Source organism: Lygodium microphyllum, chromosome 30, assembly GCF_053477565.2.
Source record: "Lygodium microphyllum isolate KBCC chromosome 30, Lygodium_microphyllum_v1.1.10, whole genome shotgun sequence".
Classification (NCBI taxonomy): domain Eukaryota; kingdom Viridiplantae; phylum Streptophyta; class Polypodiopsida; order Schizaeales; family Lygodiaceae; genus Lygodium; species Lygodium microphyllum.
Window position 1 is genome coordinate 94,486,600 of NC_141164.1, and position 16,635 is coordinate 94,503,234.

Below are 16,635 nucleotides of genomic sequence, written 5' to 3' on the forward strand. Positions count from 1 at the left end.
TGGGAAAGGGGAATGGGCACAAGTACATGGGACATTGGATGGCCATGGATTGCCATTGCCTGTCAAGTTCACTGGGTGGTCACATAGGATAGGCATAGGGACAGGAAACCAGGACAAAGGACCCAAAAATGGCCATTCCCTGCTACTGAGCCTGTTTCCAAATCCATCTGCGTCTGATCATGTACAATAAAAACAGTATAGATACTTTAACTATGGGACCATCTCCAGCTTGCTCCACATGCTGTTTCAGTGGCAGATTCCTTTGAGACCTTTAATTGCCTTGAGCTCGATTTTAGGGACTTTGCAAGACAAAGGAGTGACAAAGTCCTTCTGAGGTAAGGCTTGCTTCTCTTATCTTTGCGATCCTCCTTCATGGTGCATGATATGATAGAGAGAAGGGAGGTGAAGTCTTGCATTGTGAAGGGCAACTTGTTGCAGCATTTTGTCTACTGATTAGTACTAAAGTCGTACTTGAGTGTGTATCTAACTTTGAAGGTATGCTAATTAATCTGTCTTTGCTACTGCTTAGTGCCAAATTTACAAATCAAGCGATGAATTCAAGGTATAATTGAATGATTAGCTGTGCTCTCAACTGTACTCGTTGAGGGAACCTACTAATAATAAAAAATGAACAATTCTGTAATTGCCACAGAGTGGGCAACATTGATCATTATTTGTTTTTCCACTGTTTTGAATTATAAAATAAAGGAAAACCTTTCATGTTGAGGGGAAAACCTTTCATGTTGAGGGTTTCTACACATGCATGCACATGTGCACATTGACTTGTGGCATGTATGTACACACACACATACACACCATGAATAAAAAAGATGTTTATTTTCTGCAAAGTTTTCCTTTCTTAGTACTATATTATTTTACACAACAATGCTATCTTGTACTAGCTATTACTCTCTAGTTTCTGTGATCTGTCATGTGGATATGATGTTGATTTCCGTTGCATGACTGGGTGTTGAACAGGGCTTGTGGGTGTTATGAGGCTCATGAAGTGCGGAAATTGTCTGCTGAGTTACTGGGTCGTTGCCTTCCTAGTGTAAGATTTGTGCCATCATCTTATTATCAAAGCAATAAGTTTGCATCAAAGTTTGTGGATGTCAGTGCAGCTTGCAGATGGTGAATATAAAAGATTGATATGTCCTCATGGTTTTCTTACAGGCCTCTATCAAGCATTATGTAAGAAATAATGGAGCATAAGCTTAAGGGTTTCTTGAACCTAGTGGCATGATTAAGTGGTGGCTGATTCATCTTTTACTTGAGCTCATGTGAACTTGAGCATTGTTCTTGTTACATGCTTTTAAGCATAAAGGTGGTCAATGAGCTAAAGACTTGGGTTAATGGGTGGTGCATTAGTGTTTGAATTCTCTTGGAACACGTGGCTTCTGATTGATTCAACCTATGCATATGTCTTCTAGATTTTATAGCTACCAAAACATGAGATCACCCATTACTAATCTGGGTCAAGCAGACTTGAGCTCTAGACCCTCAACTTCACAATCCTTTTCTAGTTTGTAAGGTTCCTTGGGTGTGAGACCCACCACTTCAACTCTATTTCTAGGATGATAAAGAGAGCTGTTAAGTGGTTTCATCAACTGAGGTCTGCAGATAATTCACTGTAGTTCCATTTTCAGCACGTCTCTTCAACATGGCACTAGTAGAGGGTTTTCCACACACCTAGAGTGGAATACAATTACTGCATTCACAAATTGCATGATCGCATGGATTAACAAATTACAGGATGATCATGGTTGGGACATATCTTAATCAAGCTATATAAATCAGCACTTATGGTGGAGCCTAGCAGTCTAGCTGAGAAGGAGGTTCATTGGGCCCATGGATAAGCTAACACTACATCATATGCATACGTTGAGGATTCTAGTTTAGGCACATGGCCCCAGATTTTATTGGTGCTTTGCGTTTCTGCATAGCTTTTGGATACAATGCCACGAAATCAACTTCTAGAGAGGCTATTAGACTCTTGTGATTCCATCAGAGATTGTGGGGGTTGTTCCAGTGTGAGAGAGGGGTGAGCTGAGTGTGTTATCGGTAAATTTTGAGAGGAGCTACAGAGACAATGTAGTTGAAGCAAGGCTGACTGGTTTCCCTGACAGCTTTTTGGCATCTACATAGTTGAGATTATTGGGTTTATAGAGAGAGGCATGACTCAGAGGACTGTTGGTAACTTTACTACTCTATGTAAAATGAGTCATCATGATATGGCTCAGGAGAGATTATAACACCACATGGATGCATGAGATGACTTTTGCACATGGATGGTGCATGATTAAGTACAAAGGCAGCTAGGTGGATGTGACAATGTTATGGTATACGTAGGCAGAATTACTTTGACTAGTTTGCAGCAGGCCTGATCCTGGTGGAAACTCTATTCTTGGCCTTCACCTATACTAGTTTGAATCCATGGTCTCTCACAATTCCTATGAAGCAATCAGGCGAGACATATTACCATGTTGGGCCCTAGAGTCATTGTGGAGTATTTGCACACGATGACCACCCGTCATCGTATGGTGCAGTACTTCATTGGTTCTTGGAGCTTGGGCTCGACCAAAGAAAGATTAGCACCCTTCTACAATGATTAGGACTCCCTGAATTCAGGGCCCCAGGGCTGCCTAACGCCATGATGGAGACTGATAAAAGACTGGACATTTACTTTTATTGTTAAGGAGGATGGCCATCTCCAGCGAGAACCTAGGCAACATTCATTCGATGCTCCCCTCTCTGTGTAGGTGCCGCGTGTAGTGTCACTATCTAGAAGAAATCAATAAGTTATGAGTGGCACCCTCCTCTTTGTGTAGTGCCAGCCTATAGTAGTGATGTGTGGAGCCTCTGAATCTCAACTAGGAACTGGTCCAAGTGGCATTCGTGTGGAGACTCCATAACTAGTCTGAGCGAGGTTTCTCCTCCAAATAGCGTGGGGTATCTCTCTAGCTACCTGTGCCATGGTGAATCTCCCAACAAATGTAGTGAAAGTGATCCCTAAGTAGACATATGAGCCCGCAACCTCCTCCTATCGAGCTCCTAGAGTGAAGACTGATCTCTTCCTCACTAGGGCTGATGTGTTGAAGATCAAGATATTGGTTTCCCAAGATTAATCATCAATCCACGTTGTGTATAAAAGTCATGAAGGGCATGGAGATGTTGCTGTAGACCCTCTTGTGATTCAGAGACGAGATCAATATCATCAGCATAAAGCATAATGGAGACAAGTATACCTGCTATCTCCACCCCATTGCCGCCGCCTCAAGTGATGTGATTTTCTATCTTGTCGATGTAGAGACTGAAAAGTGTGGGGGAGAAAGGACATCCCTGCTTCACTCCAATGGTGCTAGAGACCATGTCTGCAAGTCCTCCTGGGCATCCCGAGAGAGAGAGAGAGAGAGAGAGAGAGAGAGAGAGAGAGGGGGTGATGACTTGCTTCAGCCCTTTCCAAGCATCGAATCTCTAACGGCAATTATTTCTTTTGCACCACTACTGTGGAATCGGCCCGTTATCGATTTATTTCTTGCCCTCTCGCTAAGAATATCGGGTTGCTCTTGTCAGCGGTTTGGCGAGCAGTGGTTGGTTTCTCGCTAAGCCCTTTTGATTGGGTTTTTGTATGGCCAAAATACCCCACACCGGCGCAGTCGCATATGAAGATCTTGTTTCACTTTCTTAGATATTGGGGATGCTGGCACAATTGGACCACTCGGAATGCCTTTCTTTTTGATTCGGCCTCTAATGTTCCGAGACATATTGCGAGGCTTAAAGGTCTCTTGCATTGGCAAATAGATCTCATTCGGCACTCTGACTTACTCCCTCGGGAAGACTTACTTCCTTGGCATATGGCAATTTTCTTTGCGTCTTTGCCATGATTTTTGTAACGCTTTTGTTGTTTAGTATTGAGATTTTACACACGAGGGCTTAGAGCCATCGTGTATCTTGTAATCATGTAAACTTGTACCTTTTTTTCGTAATTAATACAATTACCTTTTACGGAAAAAAAAAGAGAGAGAGCGAGAGAATTGGGCCATTTTATTTCGGAATGTGACAAAAATCCGGAGGTTTTGCAGCAATCTATAGATTTAGACATGGATATGCAAGATCACTATGCTCCCCACATACATTAGCAGCTTCAAGCTGATCCTGAGATGCCTCCCCAGCATGGTCGTGATGAAGGTAAAAAGGAGGTTTCTCAAGTGGGCCTTGAGCGTACTTCCCTTCCAGTTGACCGGAATGTGTCTTCTCGGGAAGATTCTTGGGTATCGGTAGTTAGACGTAATGCAAGACAAGCTGGTACTCTATGTGGATGACATGCTTTTAGCAGGGACCACTCATGAGGAGTTAGATGCTCTTAAGGCTCAGCTCAAGAAGAGCTTTGAGATGAAAGATCTGGGATATGCCTCTCATATACGTAGTATGCACATTACGTGCAATCGATCTCAGGGACTACTCTATTTGTCACATAGGGAGTACATTCATAAAGTTCTTAAGCGCTTCCGCATGCAGGATGTTAAGCCTATTGGCTGTCCATTACCTTCTCATGTGAAGGTTTCACATGCCGATTGTCCACAGACAGATGAGCAAAGGGCCGAGATGGCCAAGTTTTCCTATGCATTAGCTGTGGGTAGAGTCTTATGTATGCCATGATAGCCACCCGTCCAGATATTGCTTTTGCAGTTAGGGTTGTGGCACGTTATATGGCTAAACCTGGCAAGAAACATTGGGATGCCGTGAAGGGTATCATGAGGTACTTGAAGGGCGTAGCAGATACGTGTCTTTGTTATGGCAGCCAAGATATAGGAGTCATGGGGTACACTGACTCTGATTATGCAAGACATGCAGATAGTAGGAAGCTCACTTCTCTGGCTATGTGTTCACTTATGCTAGAGGGGCTATCTCTTGGATGTCCAGGGCGTAGAAGTGTACGGCCCTTTCTACTACAGAGGCCGACTATATTGCAGCCACAGAGGCTTGCAAGGAGGCTAACTGGTTAGGCCGTTTGATTGCAGACCTTGGTATGACAGATGCTATGCCTACACTGCTTTCGGATTCTCTAAGTGCCATTTAGCTGGCCAAGAATCCGGTCTTCCATGCGAAAATGAAACATATTGAGGTGAGGTATCACTTTATTCGCGAGGTCGTTGAGGACAGGCCTGTTGACCTTGTCAAGATTCCAACTGAGCAGAATCCTACAGACTTGCTTACGGAGAGTCTCACTACAGAGCACTTTGCCTTCCTCAGGAGATTGATGGGCATTGGATGAGATGACATCCTTTTCCTCATCCTGTTGTACATGTGTACACGTTGTACTGTCTTTTCTTTTTTCTCTCTCACTGGGGCAGATTCGCCTTTAAGTGGGAGGTTGTTGGGAGTAAAGGAGGCGCCTCCGCCTAGCCGCCCGTGTATTACTACACTGACAGTACCCGCCACTGCATACTGCAGGTGGCGGGCACCCATCACAGTCACTTATTCTTTATTCTTTTAGTGACAGTTTGAATAAAGGAAGGCCCGGCCACACATTGTGGTTATTGGAGTTCCCACTTTTGAGTCTCTCTTTCTCTTGGCTCTTACTCTCCATCCGCCATAGCTCTCACCGCTAAACTTCTTCCTCCTGGGTTCCATTTCCCTTTCGTAAAGCTCTAAATTTCTGATTCCGGATAAGGGACCAACAAAAAAACTCATTTTACACCCAGTTTTCATGTTTTGCGCGTGATCTTGTTGCTTTTATAAAGAAAGCTATAAAAGCTTGCTAAAACTTAACCACATTAAGAAAATAGCACGGGCAGCCAAAGCTATAGATGTAAAAGGGAAAGGAAAAGCGGTGGTTCAATAGTTTTCTCATTTCCGATTTATTATGAGAATTGCTTTATGGAATGTGAAAGGTATCTCTTTGCGTAGCAAGCAGTATCGGTTGTGGAAAGTTGTGTTTGCTGAAAAGTGGGATGTATTTTGTGCGGTGGAGCATAAACAGCATGCTTTGACTGCATCCTCCTATGTTTATAAGGATTATGTTGTTTTTTTCAGTGGTCAAGCTCCATATAAATGCGGAGTTATGTTGGCTGTCAAATCTTGCCTGCAACCATCCCTGGTTTCTCAAGACCCTCGAGGTCGATTTGTAATTTTGGAGATACTTTATGAGAGAGAGGTTTTGTGGTTGGTGGGTGTGTATGCTCCTTCCACGGTAAGGGAGCGTCGTCAACTTTGGGATGACCTGCGCTGCCTTTCCATGGCTCGCCAATGTTTTGTCATGGGCGACTTTAATGCATGTCTATCTAGGGATCAAGCTACTTCTCTGCACTCAGTTATGGATGGTCATGAGCGATAGGCTTGGGATGCCCTTGCAGCTGGATCTTTGAAGCAGGACATGTGGTCCTGGATGTATCCATCACAATTTGGTTATACCTATTGATCTTTGCAACATCCTAACACCTGGGCTAGATTAGATTGGATATATATTTGTTAGAGTGATTCCTTTCTTCCTGCAGTTATTGACATGTGGATGGAACGACAGCATGCCTAATTAGATCACTACCCTTTGGTCTTGGAAATGACCCATAGACCTGTTCATGTATTTAAGGCTCTTCTTACTCAGTTGCCACTTCGTTTTAATCAATCTTTTCTGTAGCAGAATTAGTTTTTGGAATATGTTCAGCAACTGATCACTTCCTTTAGCTTCAAGGTCCTATCTGGAGGGAGGAATGATGGGCTGTTTTTAGGGACAATGCCCGACAATTATCCCGTCAGTATGGTATTCAGTAGGCTTCCTCTTTACGAGCTGAATTGCAGAATGCCCAATCTTTATTGGCCCACTTCTTGTCTTTTAGTTAGTCAGGGGACTGTAATGATGAATTGATCACATGCATTGAATGGTTGAAAGGCAGGGTTCATTCTCTTCAAGAATAGGAATATGCAAAATACAAGCTTTTGGGCCAGAGTAGAAGCTTTATACGATAATAACTGCCAATCTCATCAATTCTTTGCTTGCCTGCACTAGAAATATCCTAGGGAAAATATTGCGCGCTTAATGGATGAACCGGGTGTTATGGTGACAGATCCGGCCTCCATCATTTGTATGTGTGTCGACTTTTATAAGTCCTTGCTGGGTCCGCAAGAGAATTCTTTTGATGCTGTCCTCTCTACTCGCCGCTATATTTGCTAGTTGGTAAGCAATCAAGTCAAACCAGAATGGGTGGACTTAATGGAGGCGGATATTTCACTAGATGAAGTGGAAGAAGTGCTATCCCATCTACCCTGAAGGAAAAGCCCTGGTTGCGATGGGCTTCTTAATGAGCTGTTTTCAGCTAATGTGTAGCAGCTTAAAGACCCATTGACTTGCCTGTGCCAGCAAGTGTGGAACTCTGGTATCATGCCATTCAATTGGAAGATTGTTGTCATTCGGTTGTTACCCAAGGTTCCCTCCCCTACCTCTTTGAAACAATGGAGATCTATTCCGTTATGGGTTCGTTATATAAAATCTTCTCCAAAATCATTGCGAACAGATTGTAGAAAGTTTTTCCGCACCTGGTTCATCCCGTCAATATGGTTTAATTAAAGGGGAATATCATCATAACATCTTGAATGTTCAACTGGGAATTGACTATGCTAAAGCTTCAAGATAGCAAGTAGTAATGCTTCAGCTCGATATTGAGAAGGCATTTGATCATGTTAGCTGGCCTTTTTTGCGGCAATTATTGTCAACAATGGGGTTTGGCCCTCGCATGGTTTCTCTTGTTGACACTATTGGTCAGGGAGCTGTAGCTCGTATTGCTCTTAATGGAGGGATCACGGAAGAAATTTCCTTATCTCGATCTTTTAGGCAAGGGAGCCCTCTCAGCCCTTTGCTGTTTTCTTTGGTCACTCGCGCGATGCTCTCATTGTTGGACAAGTTGGCTGATCAAGGTGAGATAGTTGGCTTGAATCTTCCCAGTGGTACTCAACTTGTGGGTCAATCTTTGGCAGATGATTCTTTTATGTTCCTTAAGGCTAATCGCACTAATGTTAATCGGGCAATGGTGGCATGGAATCTTTTTACTTTGGCATCTAGTCTTCATATTAATTCGCAAAAATCTACACTTCTCTCCTGTATGGAGATTGATCTGCAGGCCTTGGGCTGGCTTGGAATTGTGATCCCAAAGGGAAATATAACTAGACACTTGGGATATCCTATTGGGGTGGAGGTAGCACCTCGGGCTTTACTGGATTGGATGGCCTCTTAGATTCATGACAGGTTCATATACTGGAAATCTCAAGGCTGGCCTTTACATGTTAGACTGAAAGTTGCTCAAAGTATTATGATCAGTATGATATCGTTCTTTTTGCCACTCCTTCCCTGGACTAAGAAGTCCCTTTTGGGACTTGTTCAGCCTATTAGGTTTATGTTGTGGAAAAAGAAGGGGTATCGGTTAGGCCAGGTTTGGATTTTGTGGCAGCATGTGACTACCCCTAAACGAATGGGGGAGCAGCCCTGTTGGATGTTAATTTGAATATGAAAGCCTTGAGGTTGGCCCTTTTGCAGGCGTTATGCGTACAGAGTCATCCTTGGTTGGACATTGCAAATTTTTTCATCGAAAAGACTGGCATCTCTTATGGTAATACGATTATTTGTGCCTGCTGGTGGCATGTGCTCAACTCCTCGAGGCCAATTAAGACCACCCAATCTTTTCTCCTTTCTCATTTGATTGCATCTTGGTAGGAGATCTTACGTTTTTTAATTTGGCGCCCTCTTGAGATTTACAAGGAGGCAAATTCACTGCAAGGAGAGGTCTTAGCCTCCTCCAGGTTGTTGGATTGGCCGGACAAAGATTTGCATAGACTCAAGTTTAATCGGATGGCTCGTTTGGGGTTGCAGACAGTTTTTGATGGTGTTATTCCTGGGTAGTCCTGTCTTTCCTCTTTTCGGCGTATTCATCAACACTTTCGGGTACCCCGTGGATATTGTGATATCTGGTCATACAGGTCACACCTTAGAGGTTCTCTCCTTTACCAGTGCTACAGCCATTGTGTCCATGGCGTGACTAGAAGTTTGTGATTCTGGATGATTTTGAGAAGAGGTCTGCAAACCAGATATACCATCAAATGGTGGAGGCCAAGAGATGGGCCACTACAAAGGTGAATAAATTATGGCATATTAGGGACGGCAAAAAGAAGTGGTAGGAAAGATTCCTTCATTTTTGGAAGTCTAAGGTTCCCTATCAGGGGAAAGTCTTCTTGTGGAGACTGCTGATTGGTGGTCTTCCAACTGGAGAGGTGCTGTGTGCCCGAAAGATCTCTGCTGGTGGTTGTGTATTTTGCACTACATGTGATGAAACATTGCTTCATTTTTTTGCCTTTTGTCCAATAGCGCGACAGATCAGACGTTTTATTTCTCGCGTCTGGCTCTCGGCGACTCAGCTCTGGATAACAGCCCGGCCATGGATTATGGGAAACCTGCCCTTTCGTGCCTTCTTTGCATTCTAATTATTCATGCCTGTTCCAGTTCCTTAGATGGACTGCCTTGTGGCATATTTGGCGAACCCGGAATGCCTTTCTTTTTGATTCGGTCTCGGGCATCCATGGTCATGTGGCCTGTATTCGAGGTTTAGTGCTATGGCAGATTTCTTCTATGATATCAGCTGACCTGGTTCTTCCTGACATTGCTGTCCACTGGCTGGCCATTGTTCTCTCTACACAAGCACTGTGATTTTCTCTTTGTGACTTAGTCCTAATAGTCTTTCGTCACTTTCTTTGAGGACCTGATGGTCTGATGCAACAGAATGTACACACACACACACACACACACAGAGAGAGAGAGAGAGAGAGAGAGAGAGAGAGAGAGAGAGAGAGAGAGAGAGAGAGAGAGAGAGAGAGAGAGAGAGAGAGAGAGAGAGAGAGAGAGAGAGAGAGAGAGAGAGAGAGAGAGAGAGAGAGAGAGAGAGAGAGAGAGAGAGAGAGAGAAGATCTTATTTCACTTTTTCAGATATTGGGGATGCTGGCACATTTGGACCACGCGCAACGCTTTTCTCTTTGATTCGGCCTCTAATGTACCCCGACATATTGCCAGGCTTAAAGGGCTCTTGCATTGGCAGCTGGATATCATCCGACACTCCGACTTGCTCCCTCGTGAGGATTTGCATCCGTGGCATATGGCAATTGCCTCTGGGTCGTTGCCATGATTGGTGTAACTTTTTCAGTGCATTACTACGGGGCTTCCCCACACGTTGGCCTAGGGCCCTCGTGTATCTTGTAATCAGAAAAAAGAGAGAGAGAGAGAAAGAGAAAACCTCTTCACATGATGGCTTTGTGTCATCATGTATCTTGTAATCCAGTAATCTTGTATTTTTTTCGTAATTAATATAATTACCTTTTACGAAAAAAAAGAGAGAGAGAGAGAGAGATTATATGGCATATCGCCAAGAGGACAATCACTAAGAGCATGAGGAGACATTTTGTTGGCCCCTTCACTAGACAAGAAGCTTGCCAAAGCTCTTGCAGCCTTGCCTTTAAGCAATTGCCCAAGAGATGATGGGTTGAACAGGACCTTTTCCAGCTACTGGGATCTTCCATGTTGGTAGCCTAGTGTCTCTAATACTGTATTCACCAATCATGGGAAGTCCGGTTTGGACCAAAGTTGTCATTTTCAGGTAGAAACACATCATATAGTCTAAACACGTGTAATACAAATAGATTGATATATTGAAAGCAAGAAAAAGAGCATTGAGTTTTTCAGTACTTGTAGCTTTTCATTGCTCTTAAGGATCATCCGTTTCCTCAAAAGGATCGTTGGGTTGTTGCTATCTTGAGATTGTGAGGAGCCCATCAACCTTGTGCCCATTTCCTCCAATTTGACACAATTTTTATAAACTCCATGAAAGGCAATTGTGACTCATGGATCCTCCATAAATATCTTGGCTAGTCACATAAATATCACCTTTAGAAAATAGAATTATCCAACAAGAAGTCCTCCACTTGAGGGGTCGCAAAGACTGCTAGAAGAATGTCCCCTACCGATCCGAGTCTGAGAGGTGCTTGTATCTGTCGGCCGATCTGGTGGAACTCCCTCCGTCACGGCCTCAAATCAGAACTCGAGCTCCCCTAAGCCCTTGTAGTCTTTGTCTCTAAGCCTCCTATGAAAGCTCCTGGAATGCAAATCAATCTCCCATTGATACAACAACCTATAAAGAGAATCTCCCCCATGATAAGTATGTCCTCTGTCCAAGAGTGTGGCTGAAGTCTAATCTCAAAAGGTGATTGAGGAGAAGAGGTTGCCTTCTCTTTTCTCCGGCTGTAGTGGGCGGTAGTTGGTGAAGCTTTGATAATAAAGATCTTTAATCTCTAATAATAACAGCTGCAAATCTGACCTCAAAGCTCCTCCCTAACTTCTTGATCCTGATCTCCTACAAAATCCAATGGATGCTGGTCTTGCATGGTCCTCCATGTGCAATTGTCATAGCATGTAGCCTCCCTATTAGAAGTTTCTTCCAAGGCTCATCACCTCAAAGCAAACCCGTGACAAGGAGCTTAGCCATCAAGGCTTTCCTCTAGCTGGCTGCATCTATGATCAACAACCCTCCCATGGATCTAGGCTGTATGCAAGGTTGTCAGGTACGAAATGTACGATATGGTATGGTATGATAAATATTGTACTAATTGGTACCTTATGATTTTATAAGGTATGGTACGATATTAGTACGAAAAGAAAAAACAAAAGCTTGGTTATTTTGGATTATAGATAATAGAGCACATGTTTAGAGCTAAAATAGCAATGCCACTTGAGTTAATAGGATGAATACATGAGGATAACAAGGAAAAATCTCACGCACAACATGTGCAATGCGCTACTAGAAGACAGATGGGAATGTATATGTAATACATCAAAGAACAAAGCAAAGTTTAGGGTGGATGGACAAATAGGCTCTTCATTTTTTTTTTGTGTGTGTGTGTGTGTGTGTGTGTGTGTGTGTGTGACGAGAGAGAGAGAGAGGCTTGGCAGTTAGTTTGGAGAGAGAGAGAGAGAGAGAGAGAGAGAGAGAGAGAGAGAGAGAGAGAGAGAGAGAGAGAGAGAGGAGGGGAGGGGAGGGATGCTCTTGGAATTGCATACTCATCTTGGAAGTTGGGAGAGAGAGTGTGTGTGTGTGTGTGAGAGAGAGAGAGAGAGAGAGAGAGAGAGAGAGAGAGAGAGAGAGAGAGAGAGAGAGAGAGAGAGAGAGAGAGAGTGTGTGTGTGTGTGTGAGAGACGGATCGCGATGGCGGGGAGTTCGTTTGCGCTGGCGCCGCCTGTGTTTGACGACCTGCAGAAGGTCGTCTGACCTGCCCCGTTTCGCCCTCCGCTTCCTCCTGGGCCCTGCCAGTACGTCTGACCCTGCGCCTGCGAGTCCGTCTGGCCCTCCTGCGCCCGTCTGGCCCTGCGTGCGCCCGTCTGGCCCTCCTGCGCCCGTCTGCCCTCCTGCGCCTGTCTGGCCCTCCTGCCGCCGCCCCTCTGACCTGCGGGCTTGGCGCCGCCCTGCTCTCTCGCCTGTCGCTACCCCCTGCGCCCCTTCGTCGTCCCCTTGCGCGCCTTTCGTCTTTGACCCACCTGCGTGCTGCACCGCCCTGCCCTGTGATTTCTTCGCCTTCCTGCCCTGCGCGCCGCCTGGCCCCTTCCTCCAGGGCAGCGCAAGCTTGACTGGATCCTGCGCGAAGCTGGGGACCAGCAATACGTCCCTGCGCAAGATCGACCTCACCTAACCTAGCTCGTCCTCTGCCAGGACGCGTGTGAAGACAGCAGTATGGCTGGCCTGGATTTGGATTTTCTTGACCGGACGGTGGCAGCCCTTGGCCCTGATTCCGATGCAGAGAAGCCGGAAGATATGGTGCCATGCACGGAGGAGTTACCGCCGAGTTTTGAACAGCCGCCTGCCGGCAAACGCTCCAAGCATACGCCTGATGAGCCAATGAGTCCTCCGGAACGCTCCTATGCGCAAGTGGCCTCTGATCCTGTGGATTCGCAGGAAATTGACTGGGAGCATTTGCTGGACTTCGCCAATACTCTGCTTGGTGATTATGTCCAGCATAATATCGAATCTTTTTCTGTTGCGGGAACGGATGATGTGCTGGAAGCCACGGTGGACCCCAAATCAATCTTGCGATCCTTCTCGGTGTTCTATGTTCGTGCAGTTATACTTTTCTTCACTGGCAGGATCCCAGTGCTTTCGCACATTCGCCAGTGGATGCACCATCTATTGCAAGGGGAGTCTGTTGAGGAGATCTTCCTTGGACCTCGCGGGTTTTATGAGGTCCTGCTGAAATCAGAAACGCATCGCGCTGAGCTCCTGTCCAAGTTGCCGCTATTCTTTGATCGCCGCTTGGTCCATGTTGTGCCATGGCGCCCCATGGCCGACTTCCAGCGTCTGCTTCAACGCGAATGCCCGGTGTGGGTGGAGGTGGAAAACTGTCCGGCGTTCTATTGGCCCATGTTGAAGGATGCGATGGCAGTTGTGGGAACAGTGCTGTTTCCCCCAAGCCTCAGGGCGATGAACCGCAACCGTTTATGCATGCTATGGGACACGGCCAGGAAAAGGCCCGCGTGGCTTCGCCTCAATTGTTCGGGCATGCATCCTTTGTATTTTCGCTTAAAATGGGGTAACTTTGCGGGCCACTGCTTTTCATGTGGTAAACTGGGGCATTTCATGGCCGAATGCCCTGAAAAGCAAACGTCTTCGGAGGATGCGCAGGTTGTGTTGCCCAAGGAGGACATGGTGCTTGATGCCACGCCCCAGGAAGCCCTTCAGTCTTCTCATGTCATGGATAAAGGCAAACAACAGGTCCTGAGTGTGGATTCCCGTCGCACTGACTGGACTGAGGCACGTCCTAAAAAAGGTAAAAAGTTGGATGCAGGCCTGGCGGATCCTGGGCCTCCCGCTTCCCAGGATTCCGTGCGCACGTATACGCGCCGGAAAGAAATGGCCACTTCATAGCAGGCTGCGCGTCCTACGGCCCTGTCGGGCCCCTGCAATCAGTCTCCAAGGAGAGCCTATACCGACAGCCCCAGAGGCCCACCTGCCAAGCTGGCGTTCGATGCCAAAGGAAATGTTATTACACCCTGGGATCGGCGTTATCCCCGCCCCTCTCCCAAGGCAGTGGATTTCCCTTCTGCCTCCAAAGCAGGTCGCCAGAATTCTTTCGCAGTATTGGCTGATTTTCTGGATGAGGGTGTCCTGGATGCTCTCGCGGAAAAGGTGAAATCGAGGCAGCGGGCGCCTCGTTCTTGACTTCCTTCTTTGAGGATACATGAAGATAGCCACGTGGAATGTGCGAGGCATTTGCTCTGGCCATAAGCAACATGCCATGTGGACCGTCTTGCACGAGAACCAGTGGGATGTATTGTGTGCAGTTGAGCACAAAAGTCACGGTGAAGCAGGAAAAGTGATAGATTGTCATGGATTCCGTCTCTTTTATGCAGGGACCCATGCTACGCACTATTCGGGCGTGCTGATGATTGTCCATGAGAAATATCAGCCTGTCCTTGTTAAAAATGATGTGCAGGGCCGCTTTCTGGTGATCGAAGTCTTATTTGAAGGAGAGATTTTATGGCTGTTGGGTCTCTATGCTCCGAATGATCCCGCATCCCGACGGGATCTTTGGTCCACTTTGCAGGGCTCCATGTCACTCGGCCGAAGGGGGTTCTTGATGGGAGATTTCAATATGTGTGTTGACTCTTCTCAGTCCACTTCAGGGCATTCGGTAATGGATACGCCGGAAAGCCGGGTGTGGAGTTCCTTTGCTTTGCACGTGCTCAAGCAAGATCTTTGGTCGTGGCTTCACCCTTCTTTTTCAGGGTTTACTTTTCATTCCGCACAATATGCAACTACCTGGTCGCGACTGGACAGAATGTATATCATGCAGGGCGATGATTTTCTTCCCGAGATGCTGGAAATGAAGGTCTTGCAGCAATATGCGTTGTCGGACCATTTCTCCCTCCAGCTTGAGATGCGGGCACACTCTATTGCACCTTTTGTGCAATTCCTGGATAGGCTCCCTTTACGTTTCAACTCCTCTTATTTGAAGCATTCAATCTTCCAGGGCTATATGCAGCAGCTGATTGAGAGGTTCTTATTGGACTTCGCCTCTGAGGGCTTGCCTTCATTTGCACGGCTGCTCTCTAATGTGCAGCAAGTTGCTCGCCAGTATGGGATCCATCATGCCTCGCTTTGCCGCCGACGTTGACATGCAGCAGAAGACTTACTGGCTTTGGTCCGTTCCTTGCTCCTGGATTCCCCTGATGATGATTTTCTGCTGTCTCTGGAGAGGCGGTTGGCCCATCTTATTCAAGTGTTTCAGTTGAAGTCTTATCAACAGGCCAAGCTGCACAACTTGACGGACACAATGCAAGATAGCGCCTGCCAGTCTCATAAGTTCTTTCGCGCCTTGCATGCGTCTCCGGCTCGCGAAAATATGACCAGACTCCAGGATTCGGAAGGTCGCATGGTCACGGATCCGCAGACCATTGTCACTATGTGCAGAAACTATTTTATGGAACTTCTTGGTTCCTCTTCCTCGCCTTCTAGCCAGGTTACGCATGCCCGCTCGGTCTTCTATCATCTGGTCCGCCAGCAGGTTCCAGTTGATATGCAAGCCGCTTTGGAGACGGATATTTGCGAGGAAGAGGTTATGGACGTTTTGTTGCACCTGTCGAATGATAAAAGTCCTGGCTGGGATGGTCTCACTAATGAATTCTTTCAGACCTTGGTCACGCAGTTGGTGAAGCCATTGGTGGCCATGTTTCAGCAAGTGTGGGAAACGGGGGTCATGCCCTCCTCATGGAAAGAAGGCCTTATCAAACTAATTCCAAAGGTCCCTTCGCCGTCAAAGTTGCAACACTGGAGACCAATCTCTTTGATGGGCTCCATGTATAAAATCTACTCCAAAGTGCTGGCGAATCGGCTTCACAAGCACCTTCCAGCTATTGTGCATCCTCTCCAATATGGTTTCATTAAGGGCCGCAATATTCTGCATAATATCTTAAATGTGCAAATGGCTATTGACTATGCGCGGCACTCCGGTCAGGAAGTGGTATTGATCCAATTGGACCTGGAAAAGGCGTTTGATTATGTGGACTGGTCTTTCATTGCAGACCTCATGTCGGCTATGGGCTTTGGTACCCGCATGTCCCGATTGATCTACACCATTAGTGCTGAGGCTTCCTCCAGAGTTATGCTTAATGGTGGAGTTACAGAGCCATTTGTCCTTGCACGCTCGGTCAGACAGGGTTGTCCTTTGAGCCCTCTCTTCTTTGCCCTGGCGACTCACCCGGTCCTTTCAATGTTATCCTCCATGGCAGCATCTGCTCAGCTGGCCGGGCTGTCTCTTCCGTTGGGTCAGCACTTCGTTAGCCAATCTTTGGCTGATGACACCTTTATCATTTTGTAGGCAGACAGGGACAACATTCGCAGGGCATTAGATGTTTGGACACTCTTTGGTCAGGCCTCTGGGCTTCGCATCAATGCCCTTAAGTCAGCCATTCTCAGTTGTACGGAGCCTGATCTACAGTCCTTAGGCTGGCAAGGCCAGGTGGTTTCCCGTGGCTCCATTGTCAGGCATCTTGGATACCCATTGGGGATGGATGTACGGCCAAAAGACCTGCTGGAGTGGATTTCACAAAAACTGGCG

The 16,635-nt window shown here is 46.3% G+C and overlaps 1 protein-coding gene across 10 annotated transcripts in view; it reads left to right on the forward strand.

The window, feature by feature from the left end:
• Positions 1-16,635, forward strand: part of LOC148010138 (ARM repeat superfamily protein) — a 197,807-nt gene that overhangs the window by 140,401 nt on the left and 40,771 nt on the right. For all 10 annotated transcript variants that reach the window (XR_015689650.1, XM_087672317.1, XM_087672322.1 and 7 more), the window contains one exon: positions 979-1,051. Coding sequence is in view for 9 of the 10 variants with exons in the window: in XM_087672317.1 (XP_087528443.1) it covers positions 979-1,051 (73 nt within the window). In the remaining variant the exon portion in view is untranslated. The remainder of the gene's footprint in view (positions 1-978; positions 1,052-16,635) is intronic.